Source organism: Bicyclus anynana, chromosome 19 (genome assembly GCF_947172395.1).
Source record: "Bicyclus anynana chromosome 19, ilBicAnyn1.1, whole genome shotgun sequence".
In the NCBI taxonomy this organism is placed as follows: domain Eukaryota; kingdom Metazoa; phylum Arthropoda; class Insecta; order Lepidoptera; family Nymphalidae; genus Bicyclus; species Bicyclus anynana.
In genome coordinates, this window is record NC_069101.1 from 744,439 (window position 1) to 772,418 (window position 27,980).

Sequence of the window (27,980 nt, forward strand, 5' to 3'; positions counted from 1 at the left end):
GCAACAAGATATCTCGTGGCGAAAGAGACATATTGTCGACCAGTACAATAAAAATATAACTCTATTTCATCGTGATGGAATGAAAGAGAGAACAACACATATCGCTCCATATTGGTTTTGTTAGGTTGACAATGTCTATTTATCGTCATGAAATATGTCGTTTACGCATTCCTATTGTCTATTGTCCAAGTCTATTGATCTGGGTACGCATCGCCACGCTAGGTAGGTATCTATACAAATAAAATAATGATTTAGGTACTCGTTTATACTCCTTCATGATTAGTTAGCCTGGAAGAGATCACTATTAGTGATAAGGTCGCCTTTCACACTGCATTTTATCCTTAGTTTTTATATGTTTGTTGCAGTAAAGCCATTTAAATAAAATAAATAATAATGTCTGTCTGTCGAAAAAAATAGGGCGCTAGATAGTTGAAGTGCCATTATTTACACATGAAGTGACCTCGTAACTGTTTACTTTTCATTAGATCATTAACTGTCTGGGTGTGTGGTATTGCGACGGTAATGCCCAGTAACACTTGTACAAAGCTATAAATTATACTCACTTCTCTATTATCCAAATAAGAAGAGCAATGCGGTTAAGATGCGGTTGCGGTTGTTAAGTGGTAACTGGTTAGTACATTGAAAAGCTGACACAAAGAGCTATAAGTATGGGAATGACAGATATTGATCACGTGAACTGACAATAGCAAATATTTTTATAGTTTACATTATATTTTTATAGTTTTTGAAACGCTCGCAATCGTAGAAAGAGAATCGACGTGCCACTCAGGGTTATCATACTCTCGGATCATTACACGGCTTATCGTACTCTCGGAGGTATGAGGTGTGCACCTCCAACTCTATTTTGAAATGCTGCTCGGAATTCCATAGAGCAGCGGTTCTCAAACTTTTTTGGTGACGGAACCCTCTTGGAAGGCGAAATACTTCACGGAACCCTACAATAAAACAATTGTTTTTGTAAATGTATACTATAATAATTAATAATAAAAGTTCAATGTAACAGTTACTACTTAATACATACTTAGTAAGTTACTACATAACGGGTATAATAATAGAAGATATTAAAAAAGAAAATAAAACTAATGGGAGGTATGAAACTGTTTTTTGATTCATGATTCGACGCGTAAAAACGTTCGACCTGAGAGAGGTGTTTTGTTTATTTTTTTCTAAACTCTCGCGGAACCCCTCGAGGAGCTTCGCGGAACACACTTTGAGTATGGCTGTCATAGAGTATAGAACAAATCAATATTAATTAGCCAAACCAACAGCGCTAACATGTGACATGCGACCAACGAGTAATCTCGTGAAGAGACAAAATTCAACCAATTCCGTTGAATGAATGAAAATGAAATATACTTTATTGTACACCAAAAATAAAGAAATTATAAGTACGAAGTTAACTTCAATATTAATAACGGCCTCGCAAGCACCGCAACCGGAAATACCACTCTTTCTGTGCGTTAGGCTGAACGAGATGGGACTGGAACAACTCCATCGACATTAGACGATATTTTGTTTTTCTCTCTTCATTTGGTCGCATGTTAGCGCTACAGGTTAGCATGATTCAAAGTTCCGTAGGCTAACCACTTTGCCGATGAGGGATTTTGTTAGCAACATTAGTTGTATACATCATAGTAAATCTTATTTTATTTATTTTTATTTTCTAGCACGCTGCCTGCCACCACTGCTACGCGCGCGGCTGTGAAGTGAAGGGAAGCAAATGAAAGTCTCAGTACAAAATAGTCGTTTATTCTCATCAACTTTAGAATGTTTTGTGTTCTCCAACCTTTATGGCACCAGTGGGATGCGAACCCGTCTAGCTGTAGACCACTAATTATAACAACATAATTGAACTATAATTTGGCTTCAAACAACAGTTTTGAAAATTTTTAAAATTGAGGGTAATATAAATTTCTTTTTGGAAATCGGTTCAAATAAAAATAACATCTCCATTTATTTTCCTGTTTGATTTAAATGTTAAAGTTTTCCTACAATTAAATTATTACAAGTAGGTAAAAAGCAGAGATTAAAAATGGAATTCATGACATTCTTCAATTTACAAGTAAAGACCTCATCATAAAAAAACAGTTTTATTAAAAAAAATATAAAAAGGCCAATATATTGCCAACCAGTCAATACTAGTTATATACCTGTAAAAAACTGTAATTTTAATTCTACTATGTATGTAACTTTGGTTCTACAGCTAATACGGGTGCAGTTTAATGTTTTTGTGACTAGATATATAATGTGATGTTTGTTAATATTTTACTTGTTTTTTGTACAAATTTTGTCGTGAATACATAGATACAGCATAATCGATGGGAGTGTGTTACTTAAATAATAAAACTTAACAATAAATTTTGAACTAATTCTATCTTATTCAAATCTTTGGTCACATTGAGTGTAGATAGTCAGAGCGGTGGATTCATTAACTATACGCTTGAAGCACACTGGCGACGTGATCAATGTCGCACACACTTCATTTATAAAAACAAAAAATAATTTTGAAAATCGGTTAAGAAATGACGAAGTTATGAGGTAACAAACATTAAAAAAAAAACATTGAGAACCTCCTCCTTTTTTTTGAAGTCGGTTAATACATACAAAATATAAAAGAAATATTATTAAAGCAGCTTTAAAGTGTGACAGGAATCAGTCATATAACCACTGTAAATGGATAACTGCAAATAAGCATTTAACAAGAAAATTTCACAAAGAAAGTAATGAATTAATAGAGAATTCCAAGTTGAACGTTTAAATAATCATTATCTAAGATTAGTTTATAGAAAGATTTGACGGTTTTAATTTGTAGTCAAACAGAATTCTATTCTGACCCTTAATTTTAATTGTATAACAAATTGTGGTACTGATATTTTATAAAAAAAAAATGCTATTACAAGATCTTGCAAAAAAAAACATGAAAACTAATAAAAATAAGTTTAGTAGTACAGAGAAGTTTTTTTTATTAATTTAAATTACTCGTTTATTCAAGTCAGTAGTCGCAAGCGAGTGCGACACAATTGTCGCCAGTGTGTCCATGCCCTAAAATGTCAAAGAAATTCTAAAGTCAGACGATAAATACATCGCGAGTCAGTCGACACAGCGTAATACTCTCGTTAGCTTTGGCTTCACTAAGTATTGTCTATCGTTGTCCAGTTGTAACGATTGATATTATTAACGAAACTAATGTAAATGTATCTCGATCATTGACCTCTTATAATGAAAGGACGCACAATCATGTAGAAAATTTCACTAAAAAACTGGCCAATTTTGCTTTGACAGTTTTAAAATTATTGGTAAAGAAAATTATATCTAAAGGCCTTTAAATATAGTCCAATATTCAATAAAATCCCAAATTTAGCGCTAATTCAACCTTAACTATTGAGTTTAAGGTTGAATTTGCAAATGCGACTATTAGAATTGAGTGCCAAGAAGTTATGTTTGGCACTCATTGAGTGGGGACGTTTTTTGGTCGCTGATTGTGCATTCACTTTTTAATAGGAGATCGATGATCTTAGCGGACTTTTATACCTACGCATTTTGCCATGATGCAACATCAGAGCGATGCGATGTTTGGCGCGGAATAAAAAAAAATCAAAAATAACCAAGTCTACTTTGAAATGGACTGAAAAAAAATTAATGATATTTTTGATCCGTTGGCAATATTTTTATGGAATAAATATACCAACTTGATTTGATATTGTTACAGTTGCGTTGGCCGCGATTTAGTTGCGACTGACGCGGTGCATAAATGCACATAGAAGGAGACCGTGTAACAACTGATTTTACATTGTCTATAAATGTGCAAGACGTCATTTTTACATTTGATGCAGGGTCTCGTTTGCTTCATATACATTACACGAATCGTAATTCACAAACACTGTTTATTTATGTGTTGCCAAGTAAAATAAATTGACAGATTTAAAAACGATATCCATGTCACAATATTGTATTAAAAATGCACATTTTTTCAAGTAGCGCTAAAAATCTTATATAAAACATTCACAACACAACATCAATCAAAAGGGTTTTAAAAAAATTAAGGTACTTTTGTGTAAAATGTGTTAACGTAGTACAAATCGTTAATAATAACAACCGTTGTACAGAAAAAATACATATATAAAATTAAATGTCCTTCTTAAAAATAATGAAAAAAATCGGAGCCATATAAACGAAATCATAAAGTAAAACATAACCTTAATAATAGTATAAAAAACAGGTCATCTCTTTCTAGCATATACAATAATTTATCTTCTATCCTTATCTTAAAAGTCGAATGGCCCCGAAGGTCGGAACGTTCGAGAATGTTCGGTCGCTACTTTCGCATCGTCCTAAACTAATAGTCCCAGAGCCAGCGGTCGCTAAACCTATATTATAATTACTAATATATATTTTTAACCTAGCTCGTATACTACCTAATACCGAGTAACTTTCGTGTTCACAGATAATACTTATAACTGTTTACTTTTGATACCAAGACATTAGGCAATACATGAAAGAGTACTTGCTCTATAATGTAAGTGTAGCGTCCACTGTCTCTTGGTCCGTCACTAACTTACCCTAGCTTGTACTGTCGTGCCTAACAAATATATATATAAATTTACAAACAAACATACGAACTAAAGTTAAAGGATATGGCAAGGTTTTGTGCTTACAAGAAGTTTCCTAGGTAAGATATATTTTGATACAAAGGTAATTTTTCTCTTTGTATCCACTGTATAATTTTACGTTATTTTCTAAAAACTAATGCTAGTTATACTAATTAAATTTCTTGCGTCGATAAAGAAATTAAAAAGGCGTTCTTAACATTTTATGGTTTGTTTTAGGACATACTTAATAGTTATTTTACCTAAAACATAATTTTTACAAATAAATACTAACATATTAGAGTGTTACAACAGATCCAATTCATAAGAGGGAGGGTATTTAATTATAATTTGTAAAAAAAAGTTTAGTTCATAAAGAGAGATCTCAAAAATATAGTGCACATTTATAAACGAAGCAATACTTTTAATAGAGATCTTTGCAAATAATACTGAATAGTTTATTTCAATTATAACATATTTGTCAAATTTTATCTTTGTAAATCAAGCAGTTTTTGACATTTAGTGATGAGACCTTTCGCTTTCATATATTTAGATTTAAAATTATTGCATATTCATGTCTTACATTAAAAACGTTGCAAATCAAAATTAAGAATTAATTGACGCCATTTTTAACATTTCTTTATCGACGAGATATATAATTTATATTTTATTGCCATCATATTTACAGTTAAGTGTACTAAGGCAACATCGGACGTCAGGTCAGCAGGTAGTCTCTCATAGCCCACTCGGTACTTAAAGCGTTAGGGGTATCACCCTTTCACCCTAAACTAAATAATAAATAAATTAAGTAACACAATGGCCCGGATTCGGGCGAACCAACACCAAATTTATACAAAGTTATCACATTATTTTGTTCACAACCATATTGTTAAGTGTTAATGTCAATCTATTTTGGTAAGTCCATTTATATTTGAATGTAGTATTTAGATGACAGACCAAGCACGTCTGTGTATGGACTGCTAGAGCGTTATAGCTCATTTTACACACTAAAGGCTTGTCTATACACATTACCATAATATTTAAAGTCAAACTACATTCCCAAATATTGACTATAAAACCAAATATTTTAACTGTTAATTCTTATTGACGGGTTTTAGTTTTGAAGTGAGCTGGGATCGTAAATGATGTCAATAAAGTAAGATTAGTTAAGTCGTATCAACTAAGAAAATACTATGGTATTCCCGGGGTACTTAGCCGTGGTATGACTTTAGCCAATATTATGCGCATGCTTTTCCCGTCTCCCACAATTGCCTAAGATTTGAGCTAATAAGCGCAGAATTTGTAGAATAATCAAGGGCAATGTGATCAAGTTTAATGATTTGGCGTTAGTTCGACCGATCAGCGCCTAAACATAATACATTCTGAATTTGGCACTAATCTAACTTAAACCTAAACGTGAGGAAATGCGTTGGGATGTAACTAACTTGCGTAACTGCGAGCTTGTTGTCATGATTTGTGGAACTCATTTAGTAGAACCAGTTCCTGTCTCAAGTGGATTGGGTCCTAGACTGAGACTTGTGATATAGTACGCCGTAACCAAACATGATCTATGAGAACGGTTAATGTTTGTGTCATAATTTTTTTTTATCATTAGACACTGGAAAATTATGGCACTGTTTTATGTTTAGTGTCACATTATTAAATGGTGTCATTTGCGTCTAAAAATCCATTTTTAGTCGCGAATTTGCGAGCCTCTATTTGTGTAAATGTCAAATAGACCTTAAGACCTTAATATTGAGGTTCAAATATGCTGAAACATGCATGTCAGCAAATGCAACTTTGTTCATTACATCTGTGATCAATACATCCATCAGTTAAAACGGTCAAGTCTACATTTTTGTAACTATGAATATATTACGCTAAATTTGAAATCAAGGGCGTAAAGTGAGTTCTTCATATTTATAGCACCATTTGTGATTGTAATGTTTGAGGTAGGTGCTGGCACTTCTGTCTGTGATGTCTGTCTGTGATCTGATGCTGATCGTTTTGGTGTAACTTCTTTACGGTTCCATATACCGTGCGGTCGCAAACAGTAGACTTTAAAATTGTGGTCAAAATTGATATTTTAACCTTGGGAGAGTTGTTGTTCAGAGTTGTAGGTTAGCGTTTGAAAATGCTGCCATTCAGAACTTTGAAACTTAAAAAGTTGAGTATTCAAAATTCTTGGATAAGACTAACGATTCTGATCGATCTATCTGCGATGATATTATTACGCGCAAATGTAGAATTGCTGGTTGCTTTCTTGGCGTATAGATTTGAATACAGTAGGAGTGGTATATCTTCAATGTAGAGAGCAATATTCTGACCGTTTCGTACACGCAATGGTTGTGGTCCCGGAGTCTTGTCCATTGGCGTGAGCGTTTGTGTCCCGGCAGAGCTCGTCCCGCGCTAGTCGGGACAGGGAGGGGGTCAAGGGTTGTCCCGCGCGCTGTCCCGCGAGCTGGAGGCGAGGCGGCGCGTCACGGCATCAAGGCGGTGCAGGTACGAGATTGCGGCTTCGCTGCGCGGGGAACTGGAATATACGACGCTCAGGTTACCAAAGTTAACAAAACTTCTATACAATTTTGCACGAGTACATCGGCTATAATTTATCCTCGTATTCGTACAGGGACAATCGATTAACGTCAGGGCGTCAAGGACTTTTAAAAATTATTTAAACTTGAAAAAATAACCACCGGAATAGATTAATTCGATAAAAAAGGTTCAAATGGCCAACCCATTTCGTAATACTCTAGTCATTATACACTAACAAAACAACATAGTTTGTGACCTCTGTTCTAGTGCATACTGACCTCAATGCAACGTGTTCTTCGTGCGGCGAGTTGGCGCTGAACGGTGACCTGCGCACGGAGTCTCCTACACAACAGAAGTATCACTTGTAACGTACAAATGCTCTTGACAGTAACGACATGAAGAGTCTAACCCTAAAGTCGGCGGTCTCTCTAACCCTAAAATCTACATAGCGATTCAGATTTATCATACAGAAAGGAATCTTTTAAATAATATGACCAAATTTACCGTTTTCTCCCCCCCCTGAGTTAGGTGTGGGTACTACATAGTTTTGCGGTTTGTCGAGTTGACCTTTTATCGAAAAACTATTAAGGCATATACAATACCTTAACCATATATGCACAAAAATCTTCCGAAAATAGTAAGTCTAAAGTACAGTCTAAACGTAAGGAGCTTATAAAGTAAGTAACCTGAGGGCGAGGAGGGCAGCTTGAGGTTCAGCAGTCGTCGAGCGACGGGCGCCGCGCGCGCCGACGGGCCGAGCTCGCGCGGCGCGGGCGTCAACGGGAACGGGGTTCTGGAACACGTGTGTTATAAGTATATTTTGAAAACATCAAATCATCAAAGAGTTTGTCTGAAACTTTATGTCGTGAATGCAATTTCCTGTATGCGCGTCATATATTGTGAAAATAAAAATGTCAACTACAGTCTTAGCTCTTTCGCATTAACTCCATGAAACAGAGTGATTCCTGTTGAGCCGCAAATGGTCGATTTGGTCACAACTACTAGCTGACGACCTGCGCAACGAACAACCGACTGAATTGTCGCGGTTCACCTCGTAAATAGCAAGTTTATTTGAGGTATACTTGACCTTAAATAAACTTGCTATTTATACAGTTTACGCTGGCTTTAATTATTATTAACATCACATTAAAGTCAGAACGTTTTAAAGCCCGAAGACACAAGGCGCTGACCCCACTATACATCAAGAGATATTTCATAGCGCGCATGTCAAGTCTACCGGTCAGACTCACTGGAAATGCACTAGAAAACATACGGCGAGTACATGGGCACCGCCCACGCCACGTCAATGTATTGCACTACGTACATGGGCACGGGCGCGCTGCCGGTGGAGCGGAACAGCGCGTTGGCGGCCAGCGCGCGCGTGCTCTCGCGGCGCCGCACCAGGAACGACATGCGCGCCGCCGCCACCGCCGCCCACGCCACGCATCTGCACACAGACAACATTAGTCAGTCAGTTAAATATATGTATAGAAGAGCACATTAACCCATTACTAAGTATTTTGTGACATGACGGGTAGCAGCAACAGTGATTCTACTATTATTTTGTGGCAGAGGAAACACCTCGAGCAGGTCCCAGGACTTGTGACCTTGGGACTAGGTTTAAGGGATCCCTTTAGAATGCATCGACACTCATTCCTGCCCGACATTTTCTCCATGCCCACACTAAACAATTTATGATAAATAATATATACAACACATAACATTATTGCACAAAGTCACTAACACGACTGGCAGCGTGACGGTGTCTACGCTCAAGTCATCAAATACCCTTTTATTTATAGACATACGGAAGGAGGCCTAGCCTTGTAGTGGGTCACTTAAATGGACCGATAATGATGATGTACTCTTGGCAAGTTGACGAACTTGAACCACTTGAAGCCTCAAAAGATGTCCCACTCTCCATACATTGTATGCCCCAGACAAAAAAGTTAGTGCGACTCTTACCTTTGGGTTGATTATAATATCTAGATTAATAGAAAGCGGGGTTACTGCGTATTGAGTTTCATAACATCTCACATAATACCTATCTGGAAGGTATAATACAAGGTACATTTCCTAGATTTCTATATAACAAAACAGATATCAGACATGACTCACTTGAACCGCTTGAGGCCGCGCGCTGGCGGCGTGTGCGGCGGGCGCAGCTTGCGCTCGAGCTCCGAGTAGCCGGCCAGCACGCGTTGCAGGTAGCGCTTCTGCCACACCAGCGCCTTGCGACAGCTCTCCAGCCGCGACCAACGCCCGTGTAGGTAGCGGATCTGAAAAAACCGGAGAAGTCAAATCAGATTCATCATACTATCACACTCCACACTAATATTATACAGAGGAAAGTTCGTGTGTGTGTAAGTGTCTAAGGTCAAAACAGATTCATCACACTATCACATTCCACACTAATATAATAAAGGCAGAAGTTTGTGTGTGTGTAAGTATGTTTGTTTCTCCTTTACGCTGCGGTTTCTGAAGCGATTTGGCTGAAATTCGGAATGGAAATATATATATATCCCAGAGATACCCACTACAACATCACAATCTGATAAACATAGAAACTAACAAACTCTACGTCTTTAAAATATTAGTATAGATGTTTTATACATTGATATTTCCTAGCAAAGTACTTTCATAAATATTTAAGATCAAGTTCATAATTTTTAAGGGTCGCTGTTTGCGATAATAATAATAAAATTAAACATTTCATTACTTTTCCAAAAGGTTAATATAAAACTCATTGCTATAATTTCATGCCTTAAAAAGAGGTTATAACATTTTAAATTTGTTAAATGTCATAACAAATGAGAATAAAAAATCAATGAAGAAAGTTGACAGTGACTAAGACATCGGTCAACTCAATTTTGTGTTTGTACAACAACAAATTTCTCTTTTTCCATTTTTTTTACAATAAATATTTTCCATAATGAAACATTAGGAAGTCCTGTAAGATATTATGGATCCGTTAAGATGCGACGTCCCAAAGGTGGCCGATATGGTGTATGTAGTGTTCATATAAGTCGAATATTTTAGTAATCGTAATTTGTAGTCGTAGTATTATTTTAAATTTAACTGTGTTAACCTGTGGATGTGTGTGTGTGGATATGACCTCTGCCTCCGATACCGGAGGGCGTGAACTAGATGCATACCAGATAATTTTCTTAATTATCTGCGTGTGTGAAGTCTGCCAATTCGCATTAGGCCAGCGTGGTTGACTATTGGCCTAACCCCTCTCATTCTGAGAGGGGACTCGAGCTCAGCAGTAAGCCGAATATGGGTTGATTGAAATAATTTTTATATGCGAAGGATATTTCAGGAGATTGTTGTATGCTCGTTTCCACTTTAAGGAGTGTTTGGAACGCGAACTTAGTTAAAAATGGCACATTATCTTAGAAAATATAACTAACTATTTAAATCATTATGTAAATATAAATTGCCTATGCGTCCGCTGCATGGTTCGTAATTTATTATCACCGATTAAGTGGATTAAGTGGAAAAGATGTAGTTACATGGTGACATACTAGTCGAAAGAGAATCAATGTGCTTAGTTCTGTAGAACTATTTATAGATCGCGTATAAGTTACGTTTATTATAAATCTTGGATATTGCCTATTAAATGAAATAAAGACATTTTTTTAAGAAGTTTCTAGAGAACTAAACTTGTTATCAGTATGTGCGGCGATCACCCGTCGATCACCAAGACGGAGCTGAACGCTAAGGACGCCTATGCAGACGAGCTCAAGGAGAAGAATAGCGACCATACAAACACTAAGTCCTACGGCCGAATTTCTCCCTGTGTTAGTATTATTTCCGTTTTGAATTATCTTATGAAATATATGGCTAAAATTCATTCATTCAATTGGTATACAATATTTACATGTAACGCAAAGGGATGAAAGCCTCTTCGCATTCATGAAAATGAAGGTAGGCCATGGAAGAGATGCTAGGAGTATGCGAAAGAGGATATGCGGGAAAAGGAGTATCATCTACTCATTTTAGTTGACGAATGATAGAAGTAAATGACGAATGAAAAGATATTGACATATTTTGCCCACTAAGTGGAATAAGGACAAGATCATGAAGACCTGATTTAAAATATATGTATAGAGCTATTGCTAAGCAAGTAAAGGTCCGTTGATATTTACAGACACAGTGCGTGACAGACAAGTAGCGTGACAGACACCCACAGACACCGTCCATTCACACTGCCCAGCAGGTAGCTTGACCCTTGTCCTACGTTAATAAATACTGTATAGAAGAGTATTATTTTGTCTGACGGTACGAGTCTGCACGCTAAATGTCTGTAGATATAAACAGACCTTTAGTCGCTTTAGAGTTATTGCCAGCCTAGCTGGTAATGGATTTAGTACTCCCATTCTCTTCGTGTACAAAACTGACTAGAACTTTGGCGAGATATAAACAACGTGAATATAGAAAGACAAGAAAGAAAGAAAATAAGTTTATTCACTTTTTAGTGTCACAAACAGTACATCCTATCTTAGATATCACATGTCTGTCTGTGACACCAAACAGAAAGGGTTTACAGCTCAGCATTAGCCGTTCATCGCTGGAAAGCAATGCGCAGCGCTGATTTTCAGCTGAGACCTGGGTGACGTCAGAGTCAGTTATAATTATAAACTAAACATCTAATCAAACTACTTTAAATACATTCAAAATAAAAATTCATATAATAAGACACAAAATAAACCAAAAACAAAAAAACCTTGATAAGAGCGTATAAATAAAATGATAATAACATAAAGATAAATGCCAACATACAATAATTAATATGACATATATATATACATTCGTCATTAATATTGCAGCATTCGTCAAGCGACAAGCCGTTGGACGTCGAACGAGCACGTCTGCGTGCGACCTCCGAGCACGCTCTGCGAGCGCTCGCCAAACAACGCCGCTCCTTAGAGGCGCTGCACCGCCCCGACGTAGCCGTCGCAAACGGGAATAGGGAACTGGTTCAAGGTAAGACAGCCTCGAATAAGTAAATATACTACTCAGTTTGACGAACTGAAGTGAGGTGCGAGGTAGCGAGGTGCTCCGTGATCGAATCTTGAATCGCGATTCGCGACGAAGCGAAACGAAGTTTGTGTCTACACTATCGTATTCGATCAACTTTGCGAGTAGTGTATTGGGAATGTAACGAACAGCTCGGAACATGTTCTGGTAGCGTTTGCCAGCGAGCGGTCTTGAACGAACGGTTGATATAGGTGGACGGTTTTCTGACCTAATTTACAAGAATTTAACGAATTTGAACTCCCAAAAATGTTATATTTAAATGAATTTGTTGTTGATTTAATTTTGTTCTTATATTGCATACTATTAGGTATGATGACAGATAGAGATTTATGACGACGACTCTGATTACAATCCCTATAAATGAAGCAGCTATTAATTCACAATTTATCGTCATCATTATCAGCCAGTTCACAGCTGGACACAGGCCTGGCTCCCTGTTACCGGATTGATATTATCGGCCCACCGAGTTTCTGTTGGCATTCTGTTTGCGAGTTGTTTCCTATTGTTTATTTGTTTGTATTAATTGATTGATTGTTTCATTGATTGATAAATTGTTTGATTGATTGACTGATTGTTGGTTTGCAGCGGCTCTGAGCAGCTTCCGCTGGCCGCCGTACCTGGTGTGCGTGTGGGTGCTGGTGCTGGTGCTGACGCACACGCTGCACTGCGTCGTCGGCATGCTCGACCGGGCGCTGCCGGCTTTGCGGTAACCGCGTTCATTTACTGTTTGTTTTTTAAGTATAACTTCTTTACGAATTTTGAAGAGTAAGTTAGTAATGCGGTACGAAAAGTGTAATCGTTTGAGGCGAACGGACGTTGAGATGGATAGTCATTTATTGTTGTTTTTTGAATTACGAGTAAAACTTCTTTACGCGCTTTGAGGAGTAAGTTGGTAAATGCGTTACGAAAAGTGTAATCGGTTGAGGCGAACGGACGTTGAGATGGATAGTCATTTATTGTTGTTTTTTGAATTACGAGTAAAACTTCTTTACGCGCTTTGAGGAGTAAGTTGGTAAATGCGTTACGAAAAGTGTAATCGGTTGAGGCGAACGGACGTTGAGATGGATAGTCATTTATTGTTGTTTTTTGAATTACGAGTAAAACTTCTTTACGCGCTTTGAGGAGTAAGTTGGTAAATGCGTTACGAAAAGTGTAATCGGTTGAGGGGAATGGACGTTGACATGGATAGTCATTGATTGTTGTTTTTTGAAGTAAAAGTTGGTAAATGCGTTACGAAAAGTGTAATCGGTTGAGGGGAATGGACGTTGACATGGATAGTCATTGATTGTTGTTTTTTGAAGTAAAAGTTGGTAAATGCGTTACGAAAAGTGTAATCGGTTGAGGGGAATGGACGTTGACATGGATAGTCATTGATTGTTGTTTTTTGAAGTAAAAGTTGGTAAATGCGTTACGAAAAGAGTAGTCGGTCGAGACGAACGAACGTTGACAAGGAAAGCTAAACAAGTTTTACTTCAGGCGTGTGGTCTAAAACAAACTCGTTTTTTTATATATTTGAGCTCAATTTAATATATTTGGAATCAATTTACTTTAAGAAGTTTACTTTAAAGTAGTAGGGATTAGGTCCACTTTACTTTGAATTAAATTGATACTTAAATTATAATGTCTATAAATATGGCCGTTATAGAGACTTATTGATTCCTTTTTTTACTGGTACTGAAATAATAATTAATTTCCAGCAAAGTGTGCCAATACTTCAGACACTGGACCGAAGACAGCTGGAAGCGTGAAGTGGAGATGAACCAGCGCATCTGCCCCATCGCTCTAGCGTGTGTGACTGCGGTACTGTACTCGCTGTACTGCGTGCTGGTCACCATCCACGGGCTGGCACTGTGGGCGGTGGAGCCGCTGTGCGGGGAGGAGGACAAGACCAGCGCAGAGGAGATGCCCAGGGTCATCAACTACGTGGACATGGTGGGCAGCAAGCCCAGCGCTGGACTGAGGCAGTAGCAGAAACTGATGACTGACATTGATTGATTTTTGGAGCAAGCGTAATGATGGATAAATTATACCAAATTGACAGTGTTTATTACAAACTGTATAGGAGTACTTGGTTGCAATACCTACTAAATTAAATAACTGAAGTATACGCATAAATTGTTTTATTGTACAACATAAATCATAAATAGAATAAAATTATTAAGGACATCAAAAACTATTAGTATAAAATTCCATCCTTTCTTCATTTCTATCCATTTGTTGCTATATAATGCATGTTCGATATCTTTGAGTGCAACAGCATCATAAACTTAGTAAAACTTTAAACTTAACAGTATCAGGTAGTCTTCATGTAGTGAACAATTAGGCAGATTCTTAAATTACAATTTATTATTAACAAATGCTCTCAATATAGGCACAGTAACGGTGGAATGAAATCTTTGAAGGGTATTATAATCTTCAATTGGGAAATTTTCAAAAAGTTGCTAAATAGAACTACACCGGCGTTGTCTTCCGAACCGGTGACAGTCACTAGTCACTACAAACAGATAAACTTGAGACTTTCAGTAGTTGTAAACTTGAAATTAACAACTTCAAACAAGTAAATGTGTGCGGCCCGCTATTCATTCGCACCCCTGTCGTCATACCCTATTACGATAGTAATGTTTTTCTTTTCTGATCGTGTAAGTGCCGTAGGCTTCTTAATTGGACCTCGGCGGCGTCACCGAGGGGTTTGGGGTAGCCCAGAAGTATCACCTGATGGAGCCCGAAGGCAGAAGCAGAAGAAATGGGCGGAACGACTCTCGGCTTCTGCTTAGAGCCGTTCTGGAAGGTCGTTTCGGCATGAGGGTATCAGTCTGGGATTACTCACGGCTTGGTCCTTCTCGTCGCTGGAGAGCTGGTGCGCGCGCGCGTCGAGCTGCGCCCGCAGCTGCTGCACCTGCTGCTGCAACTGCTGCAGCTGCAGCTTGTCCGCGTCCCGCGCCTCGGGGCTGTCCACTGTGAGGCAGCGCCGCAGGGACGACAGCTCGCGGGCCAGCGAGCTCTTCTCGTTGCCGATCACAGTCTGAAGAAATGTGTCAATATATTAGCGTTGTAATCTTCCGATATGACCAGCAGGACATTGGCCCCCTGTTATTATTTACAAATTCCACATCTGGGTCAAAAAAAAAATACAAAAGATAAGAAACCGAGCAAAGCATTATCTGTGTGTTTTTCTCTTCCACAATGGTTATCTGGAAGAGATCGCTCTTTAGCGATAAGACCGCCATTTGTACATTAGTAGAAGTCTTATTATAAGTTATTGTTTATTTTTGTTTTTAGTGTACAATAGAGTATATTTCTTCTTCTTTTTAATCAGCTGGGAAGCAGCTGATAGACGTCCACCAGCCGTTCACAATGAGATGTTTTCTGTGCCCATACTTTCAGCTCCGTCCTCGTAGAGTTATTGTGGTAAGTTTAGATTCCTTTGTCGATTTCCACCCTCCTGATTTGATTACACCGATATAGTCCCATCGTTGTAACTTGTATGGCTCTATGACTGTTTACTTTTATTTAATTACTCCTGAACTTGTGAAATTACGTGTAAAGTTTCTGAAGTCATAAAACAACTTACAAATGTGTCAATGTTCTTGAGCTTCGTGGCCCCAAGTTTTTTCTCCAAGTGCGCGATGGTGGCGCTCTGCGTGTGCACTAGCTCCTTGCTCCGCGCCAGCTCTACGCCGGCCTCGTGCTTTAGTCTATGACAAATCATTTCATACGTTAAATCATATTTTCCGACCGCTTTTAGGAGACTTATTGATTGTATTTTAATTAAAAAACATGGGATATTGGCCTCAAATTGGTATTGGAAATGGGTCTATAAATGATGGTGTACTTATATGATTTGGAATAAGGCAAAACTAATATTATAAATGTAAAAATTTGGATTTATTTCTTCGTAACTCAATCACGGCTTAAAACGACGCAAACGCTGTGAATACAGCGCGTATGAGGCATAGTTTCATATGCCCATAATTTTAACAACAACTCACAACAACAACATGACAATAAGCGAAACCCGCTAGAAGAAGCAGCTAGTAGCAGCGACATTTCGCTGTTCTCTATCTGCCCCCAAATAAAGAACATTATGACGTCTCAGAAACTAGCTGCAGCTGTCGCTACGCGCAGATAGTGTATACAAGCTAAAATCGACTGCGGGGAGGAGGGAGGCGAGGGCAGCGCGATGCCTCGCCGCTACACCGCTAGTTTTTGTTGATACCTAAAATATTGCATGTTCGGAAACGACAGTTTTCATCGATCTATACCTCCTCAGCTCCGCGAGCTCGTCCTTCAGCTGCGTGCACAGCTGCGTGCGCGCGTCCGCGTCCCGCTGCGCGGCGCCGCGCACGTGCTCCAGCTGCGCCTGCAGCTCGCTGCTGCGCCGGTGCTCCATGTCCAGCCTGCACTTCAGCAGCGACACCTCGCTCCTCAGCCGCTCGCTGCTCTCTATCTGCACCCAGACAAACTGTCTCAGTAATGAGTTTCACAATACTGAAATATCCTCGAGTCTTTTTCGATCTAGACGGTGAAATAAACAGACAATTTTTAGCTAAAATGAGGTTCCTGATGACTGACTTCACCTGGTCTCCTAGATTATAGTTACGATCACAGAAACATCAGCATTTATTTGGATTGATCTCATTTAGCCCATACATTCCACGCGTTCGGAACAGGAGTGTCCCTGCTCCCGGTCCTTCACCTGTAGCTGCGACACATCGCGCTCTCCAGGCGCTGCAACAGTCAGTTCTGCGTTACCTCCTCCCGCAGCCGGTCCGTCGGCTCGGCGGGCGGCTGTGCGCGCTCCAGCTGGCGCAGGCGGCGAGACAGCGCCTGCTCCCGCTCCTGCACCTCCAGCTCCGACTGCATCGCGCTCTCTAGCCTCCGCTTCAGCATGTCGATCATACTCGTGTCTTGATTCTGTAAATTACGTGAAGGTTACAAAGATTCTGACTAAAAATAGAAACCCTGTTTCATCTAATTAAGGTTAGCATGTACATTAAATTGCTGAACAAACTTCCATAAGACGATTTGCTCTAAAAGCTCAGTGTATGATAATTACATGCAGCGTGTCGGCGGTGTCCTTGTGCGAGTCGAGCAGCAGCGTGAGGCGCGCCGAGTTGTCGCGCTCCGCCTCCAGCCGCAGCCGCGCCGACTGGCACTCCTGCGACAGCTTGTCGCGCACCCTGGGGTGATTGGCAAATATTATGTTGTTGCACAGTAACACTGAACTCAGAGGATATATTTGCGCAAGAGTTCAAATCAATATCCCCTCTGAAAGGATTAGATGCTATGCAATTCAAAGGAAGAATGGTCAAAATACTCTTAAATAAAGGATATTACACAGTAGCAGAGTTCCTTAATGACAAATTATTTTATATCAATAAAATGTTTTATAGTTTATTTTTATACTTTAATATACTTAATGTTTTGACAATATTACTTTGGTTTAATTTTATTTTATTATTTTTATTATATGACTTTAATTTATGAAATGACATTGTAAATAATTGACAATTCTAATATTAGTAAATAAAAAATATTATAATGTACTCGGCTTGCACGCATATGAGGCAGATTGTGTAGGAACATTAAAATGTAACAATATCTGTATATGACCACATTCTGGCAATAAATGATTTATGATTTATGAACCGGCTGAAAGCTAGTTGGTTACAAATGTCAAACGACGAGTTCACTAACATCTCTTACTAACAATTCTGCAAAATCATATCTCTATATCTAAATCGATTTACCATCACGAATTTTACACAGAAAACATCAAAAACAACCAGCGCCTATGAAATAATTATTCTAGTTGGTACAAAACAATTGGTCCTTCGAGCCGAATTTTTTATACTAACTTTGACACATTGAATACAATATCATCATTCATCACTATAAACCTATTTTAACGACCCTTTATAGTGCCAAGCTGCCCACCTTATAGGAGGAGGAGATACCTACAACAATATAAACTTGACAAATTGCAAAAATGCCGGTAGAGTCTTAGTCACCTGTTGAGTTCCGTGATGAGAGCATCCTTGTCCTTGAGCCGGCACTCGAGGTTGTTGACCTGCAGCTCTAACTTCTCGTTGTCGCTGCGCAGCCGCTGCAAGCGTTCTGACGACGACGAGTGGATCGAACTCGTCGACCGACTGATCCGACAACAGATACATGTATTTAATAGCCGTTTTTGAATGACAAAACATACAACAGAGAAATTTCCCGAAAGATTTGCTACCGGAACATTCAACCGGTGCCTTAATAAAATTTTTTAAATTACAATAAAAGTCTACTCACTTTGAACTGTTCAAGGCTAGTCTTGGAATGTCTTCTCTTTCGTCACTGCTCGCTGATAATATCTGCAATGAAAAACAAACTATACAAAACCGAACACAAATGTTATGTGAGTTTCAGATCATGACGTCTTGGTATGACTCTATCCTAGCATGCGTCAACAACATATATCGCTCGTCCGCGTCCAGACTTGGCGATCTGTTCACTCTACAAGTTATGATACAATACCTGCTCCATGATGTCCTCGTCCAGGGTGTGCGAGTAGAGCAGCGTGTCCCTCAGCGCGCGCTCCAGCTCCGCGGTGGGCAAGCGGACGGCCAGCGCGCGGCGCTCGTCCGCGTCCAGACTTGGCGATCTCTTCACTCTACAAGTTATGATACAATACCTGCTCCATGATGTCCTCGTCCAGGGTGTGCGAGTAGTGCAGCGTGTCCCTCAGCGCGCGCTCCAGCTCCGCGGTGGGCAAGCGGACGGCCAGCGCGCGGCGCTCGTCCGCGTCCAGACTTGGCGATCTCTTCACTCTACAAGTTATGATACAATACCTGCTCCATGATGTCCTCGTCCAGGGTGTGCGAGTAGTGCAGCGTGTCCCTCAGCGCGCGCTCCAGCTCCGCGGTGGGCGAGCGGACGGCCAGCGCACGGCGCTCGTCCGAGTCCAGACTTGGCGATCTCTTCACTCTACAAGTTATGATACAATACCTGCTCCATGATGTCCTCGTCCAGGGTGTGCGAGTAGTGCAGCGTGTCCCTCAGCGCGCGCTCCAGCTCCGCGGTGGGCGAGCGGACGGCCAGCGCACGGCGCTCGTCCGCGTCCAGACTTGGCGATCTCTTCACTCTACAAGTTATGATACAATACCTGCTCCATGATGTCCTCGTCCAGGGTGTGCGAGTAGTGCAGCGTGTCCCTCAGCGCGCGCTCCAGCTCCGCGGTGGGCGAGCGGACGGCCAGCGCACGGCGCTCGTCCGCGTCCAGACTTGGCGATCTCTTCACTCTACAAGTTATGATACAATACCTGCTCCATGATGTCCTCGTCCAGGGTGTGCGAGTAGTGCAGCGTGTCCCTCAGCGCGCGCTCCAGCTCCGCGGTGGGCGAGCGGACGGCCAGCGCACGGCGCTCGTCCGCGTCCAGACTTGGCGATCTCTTCACTCTACAAGTTAAGTAGATAAGAAGTTTAGAGATGAAGTTTCTCCTCAGCAGAATTTGTTAGTGGAGTGTATACAAACAGTCAGACATGACTTTTCTAAAGTAACTTAGTCTATTTAAAATATACGCAATTATTTATGAATGTACGGTTCGATACGTCACCTTTCAACGAGTTCCTTCATATTGATCAACTCCGCTTCGAGCTCGTGGCATCTCTCGGCTTTGGCGCGTAACTTCTCCTTTAGTTCGGATAAGTTTGACTCTTCTCGTAACCTGAATAACGTAAATAAAAAATAAATATTAAAGAGATTAATACTGTAAATGTATTATATCAAGTAGAACATATTTATTTACTCGTATTAAGGTCACATCTTAGTACTATCCTGGTATCAAGTTGTAATTTAAATGGTATATTCAAGTCTACGGTCACATTAAGTTGTGATATTATTTTGTTAAAAAAGCCAATTATTTTGCAAAAAACTGATGTCCGCACACTCTCAATAGAATCTGTACAAGTAGTACTTCCTGTTGGCGTAGAGTTATAAAATTTAGCAAGTAATAACGTTATAGACGTGTTAAATCTTAAAAATACAGTCTGTAACTTACAAAGCTCGACAAAAACTGCGCCATTCGATTTCGCAACCATTTATAATGGTATTGAACCCCCGGGAGCAGAGAATGACTCACACGTGTCAGTGTTAACACGACGGACAGATATTTAAAACAATCAAGTTGTAAGAACAGCATTACAGAATACCGTTACACAGTCCAAGAAACCACGTCTCACCTGGCGACCACCACCTCCAGCTGCTGGCCGAGCTGCAGCTTCTCCGCAGTGAGCTGGTCGAGCTGCGCGCGCAGGGCGCCCGCTTGCTGCTGCAGCTCGCTGTTCTGCGCCTCTTTGTCCGACATCTCCTTCGTGAGCTGGCTCATGTTGGTCCTCACTTCCGTCAGGTCTAACTTCGCTTTCGCGAGCTCGAAGGCCTGGAATTAATTAAGTCTGTAAGTTTATCGAAACTGAAACTTAAAAAAAAAATACTGCTGGCTTTTTTCATTAGATTCTGCCTGCCTGGTAGTTTATCCTTCAGTAAGTAAAGATAAAACATGAGAACTCTAAAATTTCTAGTCTTAGGAAAATTAAGATTTAAGAAACTATATTGCAAAAGATTTGCTAACACGGTTAAAAATACAACTTATTAAAATCATTGGAAAGCATAAATGTCATACCTTGTCATTTAATTCCTTCTTGTGAAAATCGAGCTCATGTTGCAACAGCGATATTTGTTTTTTTATTTTCGCTAATTGTTTCTTATCACTGTTCGCTTGCCGATCCGCCGTCTTTTGATCTTCGCCACTTTTGTTCCGTGGTGAAGGACTTCTTGATACCATTTTCAGTTGCTCTTTCAAAGCCGCTATTTCGTTGTGATACGAGTTAAAGTCTTCCTGAAGAATCTCTATTTCAGTCTCTTTGTCTTTTAATTTATCATTTAATTGCTTCAATTCCTCAATTCTTGAGACAAGGTCATTGTTTAATGAATTGACTCTGTCTAATTCAGTATCACTGTTCTGTAGTTTTAAAGATGCATTTTCATGTTCTTTTTCTAGCTTACTGAGTTGCAACTTCAATTCTTTATTGTCGGTCGAAAGTTGGTCGTTTTCTTCAATAACTTTAGCGATGTCCCGTGTTAAGTTACCAACGGAATCCTGCATTTGAAATAGTTCGGTAGTTTTCTCTTCTAAAGCACTTTTTATATTTACAGTTTCTTCATTTTTGTCATCAAGACACCTCTGTAAATCGTCTAATCGGTCTAAATGTTGATTTAGGCTATCTATTTGTTGATTCTTCTCAGTAACCAATTGTTCTAATTTTTGTAGTTCATTAATCTTATCTCGCAACTGTTTGTTTTCAATTTCACATTTCTCTAAAACCGTGTTTTTAGATTCAAGTTCACTTATTTTCATTTCTAGTTCAGATATTTTGTTCGTCAAGTTTCTTTTTTCTTTAGCAAGTTCAAGAATCATATTTTCTCTTTTTAGGATATCTTCTTTAAGCAAATGCAAGTCTTTTGATTTCTCACTCACCTCTTGAGACATTTCTGTGAGTCTTTTTTCTAAGAGTTTTTTGTTTGAAGAGAAACTCTCCAATTGGTTTTCATAAAACTTCTTGTCACTCTCCATTGTCGCCATAGCATTTTCTAAAATGCCTTTCAGTTCTTCTACTTCTTTTTTAAGAGCTGGAAACTCACACAGTTGCTCTTCGGCATTCTTTAGTTCAGACTTGCACACATCTAATTCACTTTTAGATTTCTTAATTTCATATTTCAGCTGACTCAATATGTCGGGGAAGTTTTCTTGTTTAATATCTAAGATAATGCCAAGTTCTCGCAAGGAAGTGAATTCTTCATTCTCAGTTTTATTGTCAACAGGTTCTATTGAAAAGTTTATCTTCTTTGGTTCTACATTTACCTCTTTACTTTCACTAATGTCTCTATTGGGGTACATAGAACAATTGTCTGGTATGTTTTGAGCAGTTGAATGCTTGACACTATTTCCAAGTTTGTCAAGAGTTCCGAATATAGTAGTTTCATTAGTATTTCTCGCGTATAAATGTCTGTTTTGTGTTGAAGTTAAATGTGCAGGCAATGAATCCGCTCGGGGTGTGCAGATGACGTCGAAATTATCGCCGAATTCCATGTTTAACGAACTCATATTGGGTCGCTGAACTTCAGGCGGCAATGTCCTATTTAAATGTGTTTTATCTCTGGATTCGTGTGCAGTTAGACTCGTGTTTTGTGCTTTTATCTCTGCCCGACGCATTTGCAAGTCGTGTTCGTCGAATTCGGATATGGAGACGATATCGCTGAGTGTTCGGGCGGATGCTTTGCCCTCAATGATCTCGCTCTTCTGATTCTGTTCGTCTTCCAATTTGAGCGCTGTGAATGAATCACGCAACAAATTAGTTGTTAGTTCTAGTCTAGACAGTCGTGTCAAGCTAATGCGGTAACCTAAATAGATGCAACTAAATTGGAGATAATCCAAAACGTAATACACGGTCTCTCAATATAAATATTTAGGTCTGATTTTAGTCCGTATTATATATCCTTATTATATCAGTACAGTTTATTAAATAAAGCCAACAAAATATCATCAAGTTTTCTATATTAGGTTAACGATAGCTTTAAGGATAAAACAGAAGAGAAGAGAAATCGAAAGTAAAATATGGAGTAGTTAATTATAAATTTAGAATATACGCCATGTACAATATACATGTAAAGAAAAGAGGATGAATGACAGTATAAAAATAACACGCTTAATTCGGATCTACTAAAGACTGCAAGTTCATGTACCTTGAACTTACATCATGAAAAGAAAAGAGAATGAATAACATTATGAAAATAACGCAAAATTCGATCTATTAAAGACTTTTTGCAGGATCATCTATTACCTTGGACTTTTCACGCATGAAAGTAAAAGTATTTGAAGGCACAAATAAATCTCAGGATATAAAAATTGCCCACTAACCCATAATCTCATTAAGCTGGTCTTCCTTTTCAGCAATCGTCCGCTGCAACTCTCGGACTGTGGCCTGAAGCTCATCTTTGTCACTCTCCAGGTTGCGAACTAACGTCTCTAGTTGTTCGATTTTAGTCTGAGCATTGGACAGCTCCCGTTCCAATATTATAACTTTGTCTTTTGGATTACCTGTAATATTTTTATAAATGTATGTGCATATTTTAGACGTAATTAATGTTTAAATTCTTACTATTTTAGGTAATGATGCTATAGGCTCAACATGTAACTATAAACACATTTGGCTTCTCTAACGCAGAGTTGAAGATCCAGCTAATAAGAAAAAGTAATTTAAATTACATACATGAGTTTCCATAGACAGATTGTTTTTCTTCGGAGTTCTTGTCTCGCTCATCCAATGTCTGTTTCAGCCTCGTCAATTGTTTGTCTTTGGATTCTAGCTCTTCTGTTAATCTTTGGACCTGTGCAATAATTACCATAACACTAAAATGAAGCTGCTTCTTTAGAAGGAAAGTGTAAAAAATAATTTTACTATGATGGACATAACTTATCAACTATAACAGTTAGTTCTTGTCTACAACTGCATGTACCTTTTCGTGTCATCATGCAGGGCTTTGGTCTAATAACGATGCCACTGTTCGGTAAGAGTATTCATCTCCCGCAAACAGATTTTACCCTGATCTTGAATGGGAAGCCATCACCAAACAGAAAAACATCTTGCAAAGAACATTTGCTAGAACGTATTCTTAAAACGTGTTGCACCGTTGTTTACCACTTTACTAAGGTATGTTTTAAGTGAGATAGCTAATCTGTCATTTTTAGTTCCGAAACCAGAGTATTCGTAGGCGTGTCTTAAACGAACACATCTATAGTGTAAAAATATAGCACACTAACTCCTTAAGTGATTGTTAATTATGATGTAGAGTGAAAAACTGTTTGGCGGCATCAAACACCACACCGTCACCTTTGGCACATGACACATAGCACATGAAAGGGATTGTTATGCATAAGCTACAAGTAGAGAGCGCACCTCAGCCTGCGTGTCGTGCAGCTGCACGCTGAGCTGGCTGGCGGCGGAGTGCGCCAGCGCCTCGGCGTCGTTGCGCTGCTGCTGCAGGCGCGCCGACAGCGACGAGATGCGCAGCGCCTGCTCCGACATGCGCGCCTGCAGCACATCGCGCTCGGCACGCACCTCCTGCGTATATCAACATGTACATGTTGCTTTATTTTGTATTACATGGATTTAACTTTGACACCCTAAGCCAGCCAACCCGCATAGGATCAGTGTGTAGGATCTATATCATCTCTCATTTATGGAGGAAGGCCTGGCCCTGTAGTAAGGCGTCAACATAGGCTGATAATGCTATCCGAGTGACAACTTATGATGCCGATATTCACATGGCGGTGGTTTTCACCTATAAGTTAGTATAGTAGTATTATAACTTAGTAGGAAAAACCCCTTATTTCGTGTCTACGAAGACATGTTGATCGAGTCGAAGAAAAAAGAAATTGTTCTTAAGAATTAAATGGTTTTCGTTTTCACGTCTGATGATAAGCGAACATTCAGCTTTCGGAGAAAAACGGATAGATTAAATATATACCTTCTAAACAATATAAGACCTACAGTATTTATTAATGAAGATAATACTTAAATTAGCTAAACTTATTATAAAAATAAAATATAAGGAAATATAACTACAACTACAAAATTAAAATAAAGACCTACACAATATTGGCTAAAACTCAGGCACTCATGTTGTTGATCATGAATCGTATGAATCAGGACCAGGGCATCAAAACGTTTTGATACGCGTCGAAAAAAAATCAACTACGGGAGATTACTGCTATGCCTAGCGGTTCAATGGAAAAATGGTGAAACAAGAACTAAATGGAAATAAACCTGAATACACTCGATGTATCTAGTACTGAACCGAGGACTAATGATCTAAATCTAACGATAAAAGTCGTATGATTTTTTTTCCCAGCGACCTCGAGTGTGTGAAAATTCAGTTTTCCGTTACAGTTACACTGACGAGCGCGTTTCCCGCTGCGTATAACCGCCGGTTAGTCGACGGAGCTATATTTATCGTTCGGCCCAGTTATACAGAAAAGTCCTCAAGATGACCGGATCAGTATAACACATCATATTCGACGCAAAATGTAAATAAATTCAAATATCTTTTAATGGAATGTGCTAACATATACTTACTTTAAGTGTACTCGTATTTTGGTGCATTCCATTTCTAAATTAAGAATGTTTTTAGTGAAAAATAAACATTATTTATGTAAACAGGCAACATGCCATATTTTCTCGATGTCTCTCTGATATGCTTTATTGCAATATGAGAGCAATATAATTTATAAACTTTACATATTATAGAGGTTCCCTGTCTGTCTGCTGTCTGTTCGCGATAACCTCGAAACTTCTGAACGGATTTTCTTGTGGATTGATGAGTAAGGTATCTATATAATTTATCATCGAAAACACTGCGTGAAAACATTCCGTTGATGGTGGGATATTCCTCTGTATGGATGAGTTTTACAGAAGCGAATGGTAAGATAGCGAATTTAAGAAAAAAATATCGAATGTAGATAGTAATGTAGACAATAACGTCTTAATTTCTTACGCACCCACGGATCATTATCGTCGAATTTTCCAACGCCGTTTCCCACGCAAATTGAAACCGTTTGTTTTTCCACCGGCCTACTACAACAATGGCACGTGCTATTGCAAATAACGTGTTACTCATTGTTAGCGCTATTTCCACGGGCTCCCTGCGCTGTGGAAACAAACACGCTTGCCAAATTGTGGATAATTTAAATCTATACAAATCCCACTAAAATTATGAATGTTTTGCTGTTGAACGTTCGTGTATTTGGGTTTGTTATTCAATCACGTACAAACGGCTGAACGATTTTCGATGTAATTAAGGACACAATACATAAACAATTAAACAGTGTATATTCGAAATATACATTTTATCAGATGTCTATCACCCCAAAAATACTTAACAGACTTTCTTTCTTCTTGCTACTTTCACAGATAGATTAGATCATCTTATCGGTCGAAAATTGGGAATTTGAGATATAGTATCTCTGAATAAGGATCTGCACCTGCACGGTTTTGAGTGCACTTGAAAACCCACTAGAGCAGGTTTTAGTCAGGATATCCTTGTCAAACTAACACCGTTTACCTTTCGTCATCAACTTGCCATAGATGATGCCATATTAAGTGAAAGACAATTGTCTAGAATAAATAAACACAGCAGGACAAGCAAGGGATATCGGTTAACACAGGTGCTGCCCTGTACCCCTCAATCAGAGGTTATATTTTAAAAATTAAAGTATTTACAGTAGTATTCAGAATCTTCCGTATTTTTCAAAAGCGTTGCAATGCTTTTTTAGCATTCTATTTTATCTATATATATTAACGACCCAATACAGTGTCAGGACTCTCTCCTAGTATAAGGGAGAATATTTGAGCTTAGATCAACCACGCAGATTCAATACGGGTTTGTGAGCGAGCTCCAATGCAACGGTTGCAATAATGTTAATATCTTCAATGAATCTGATAAATTTGCGATCAGGCACACAAATGGTCACAAATTGCACACGGACAAAGCGGCAAGCGAAGTAACGGTCAAATAATAATGAATGTATGAAAGTAATGATATGCTATCAAGCTCACAATCGCAACGAGCTGCAATTGGCATCACTTGACTCGGTGATGTGTTGCTACAATTGTCCAACTTTACTCTTTATTAAGCACATGTCCTCAATGACAAAGGATTGGTCGACTTTGGCAGTGCAATTTAAATAGTAATTTATCATTGAGACTTTCAAAAACAAGCTCTTATATATTTTTATGAGTTACTATGACCACCTTTCGACTCCATCATCAGACTAGCTCCATGGTATTATCATGGCATTATCACCTAACAGGGAATTGATATTGACATTAGGAGATGCGCATTAACGTACGAGAATTCTCAGTGCAGAACCAATAAAAAGTATCTGCGATAACCCTACGATTGTTTTACCTTTGCTTCTTATAAACACTCAAAATAATTAGTACAAATGTATCTAACTCAATTCACACATCAGTGTTGGATTCTTTCGTGTGCTACACACTCGTAAATACGTTATGTGATGGAGTGTTAACGCACGGGAACTGAAGCCTATAAACTGCGGGAGTAGGGTTCCAACGTAAATCCATCTATGCTATACTTGTCTTAATTACTAGGCTAAGCAATAAAACCGCTTTATCTTCTTTATTTTAATGGGTATTAGCACGGGTCCTTTGGTTTAATATAGTTACAAAACAAATGCGGTATAAGGCACACAAAAAAACTTATAAATTAAACTTACAATTTTCATAATAAAGTAGTCAGGAAATTAACAAAAAAAATTGTCTATACCTACTAATACTAGACAAAGGTAAAGTTTGTGGTGTTGGAAGGGATATATATCTCTCTATATCTAGATTTACTAAACTGATTTTGAAATGTTTTTACTACTAGTAAGTTATTTTCAAGTGTCATAGGCTATATTATATCTCCGTTTTCTCACGGAACAGGAACTACGCGGGTGAAACCACGGGCTAGAGTTTTAATAAATCGAGCCGCGATTTCCTTATTAAACTCCAATATTATCAACTGACACCTCACAGACAAAGGGGTTGTCAACGCTTTGGCTATTGGTTATGCCAAGACGAATGAAACAGCTATGCGGAATATTTTATATGGAAACTGACCTTAAATCAATATTGTAGCTTTTATTAAACATGCCCCTGTTAGTATACGTGAATCAAATAGTAGAACATTAA

The 27,980-nt window shown here is 38.8% G+C and overlaps 2 protein-coding genes across 6 annotated transcripts in view; both read right to left on the bottom strand.

Moving 5' to 3' along the window:
- Positions 1-1,754: 1,754 nt before the first annotated feature.
- LOC112056434 (early endosome antigen 1) lies at positions 1,755-19,344 on the bottom strand. Its single transcript, XM_052887581.1, has 15 exons — positions 19,336-19,344; positions 19,174-19,280; positions 18,865-19,000; positions 18,483-18,544; positions 18,197-18,337; positions 17,242-17,365; positions 16,938-17,099; positions 16,448-16,632; positions 15,757-15,880; positions 15,013-15,207; positions 9,261-9,421; positions 8,467-8,589; positions 7,829-7,935; positions 7,421-7,484; positions 1,755-7,140 (listed from the first exon to the last, which is right to left on the bottom strand). Exons 1-15 carry the CDS (start codon positions 19,342-19,344, stop codon positions 7,038-7,040), a joined length of 1,803 nt encoding a protein of 600 aa, XP_052743541.1. The 3' UTR covers positions 1,755-7,037.
- LOC112053101 (centromere-associated protein E) overlaps positions 19,184-27,980 on the bottom strand; it is a 59,094-nt gene continuing 50,297 nt past the window's right edge. For 2 of the 5 annotated variants that reach the window (XM_052887452.1, XM_052887448.1), the window contains exons 20-26: positions 24,186-24,350; positions 23,499-23,616; positions 23,147-23,326; positions 20,852-22,557; positions 20,412-20,608; positions 19,787-19,897; positions 19,184-19,628 (exon numbers count right to left, since the gene is read on the bottom strand). In XM_052887452.1, coding sequence (XP_052743412.1) covers positions 19,472-19,628; positions 19,787-19,897; positions 20,412-20,608; positions 20,852-22,557; positions 23,147-23,326; positions 23,499-23,616; positions 24,186-24,350 — 2,634 coding nt within the window. In that variant the 3' untranslated portion in view covers positions 19,184-19,471. The remainder of the gene's footprint in view (positions 19,629-19,786; positions 19,898-20,411; positions 20,609-20,851; positions 22,558-23,146; positions 23,327-23,498; positions 23,617-24,185; positions 24,351-27,980) is intronic. The other 3 variants (XM_052887451.1, XM_052887447.1, XM_052887449.1) reach the window with 2 other exon arrangements.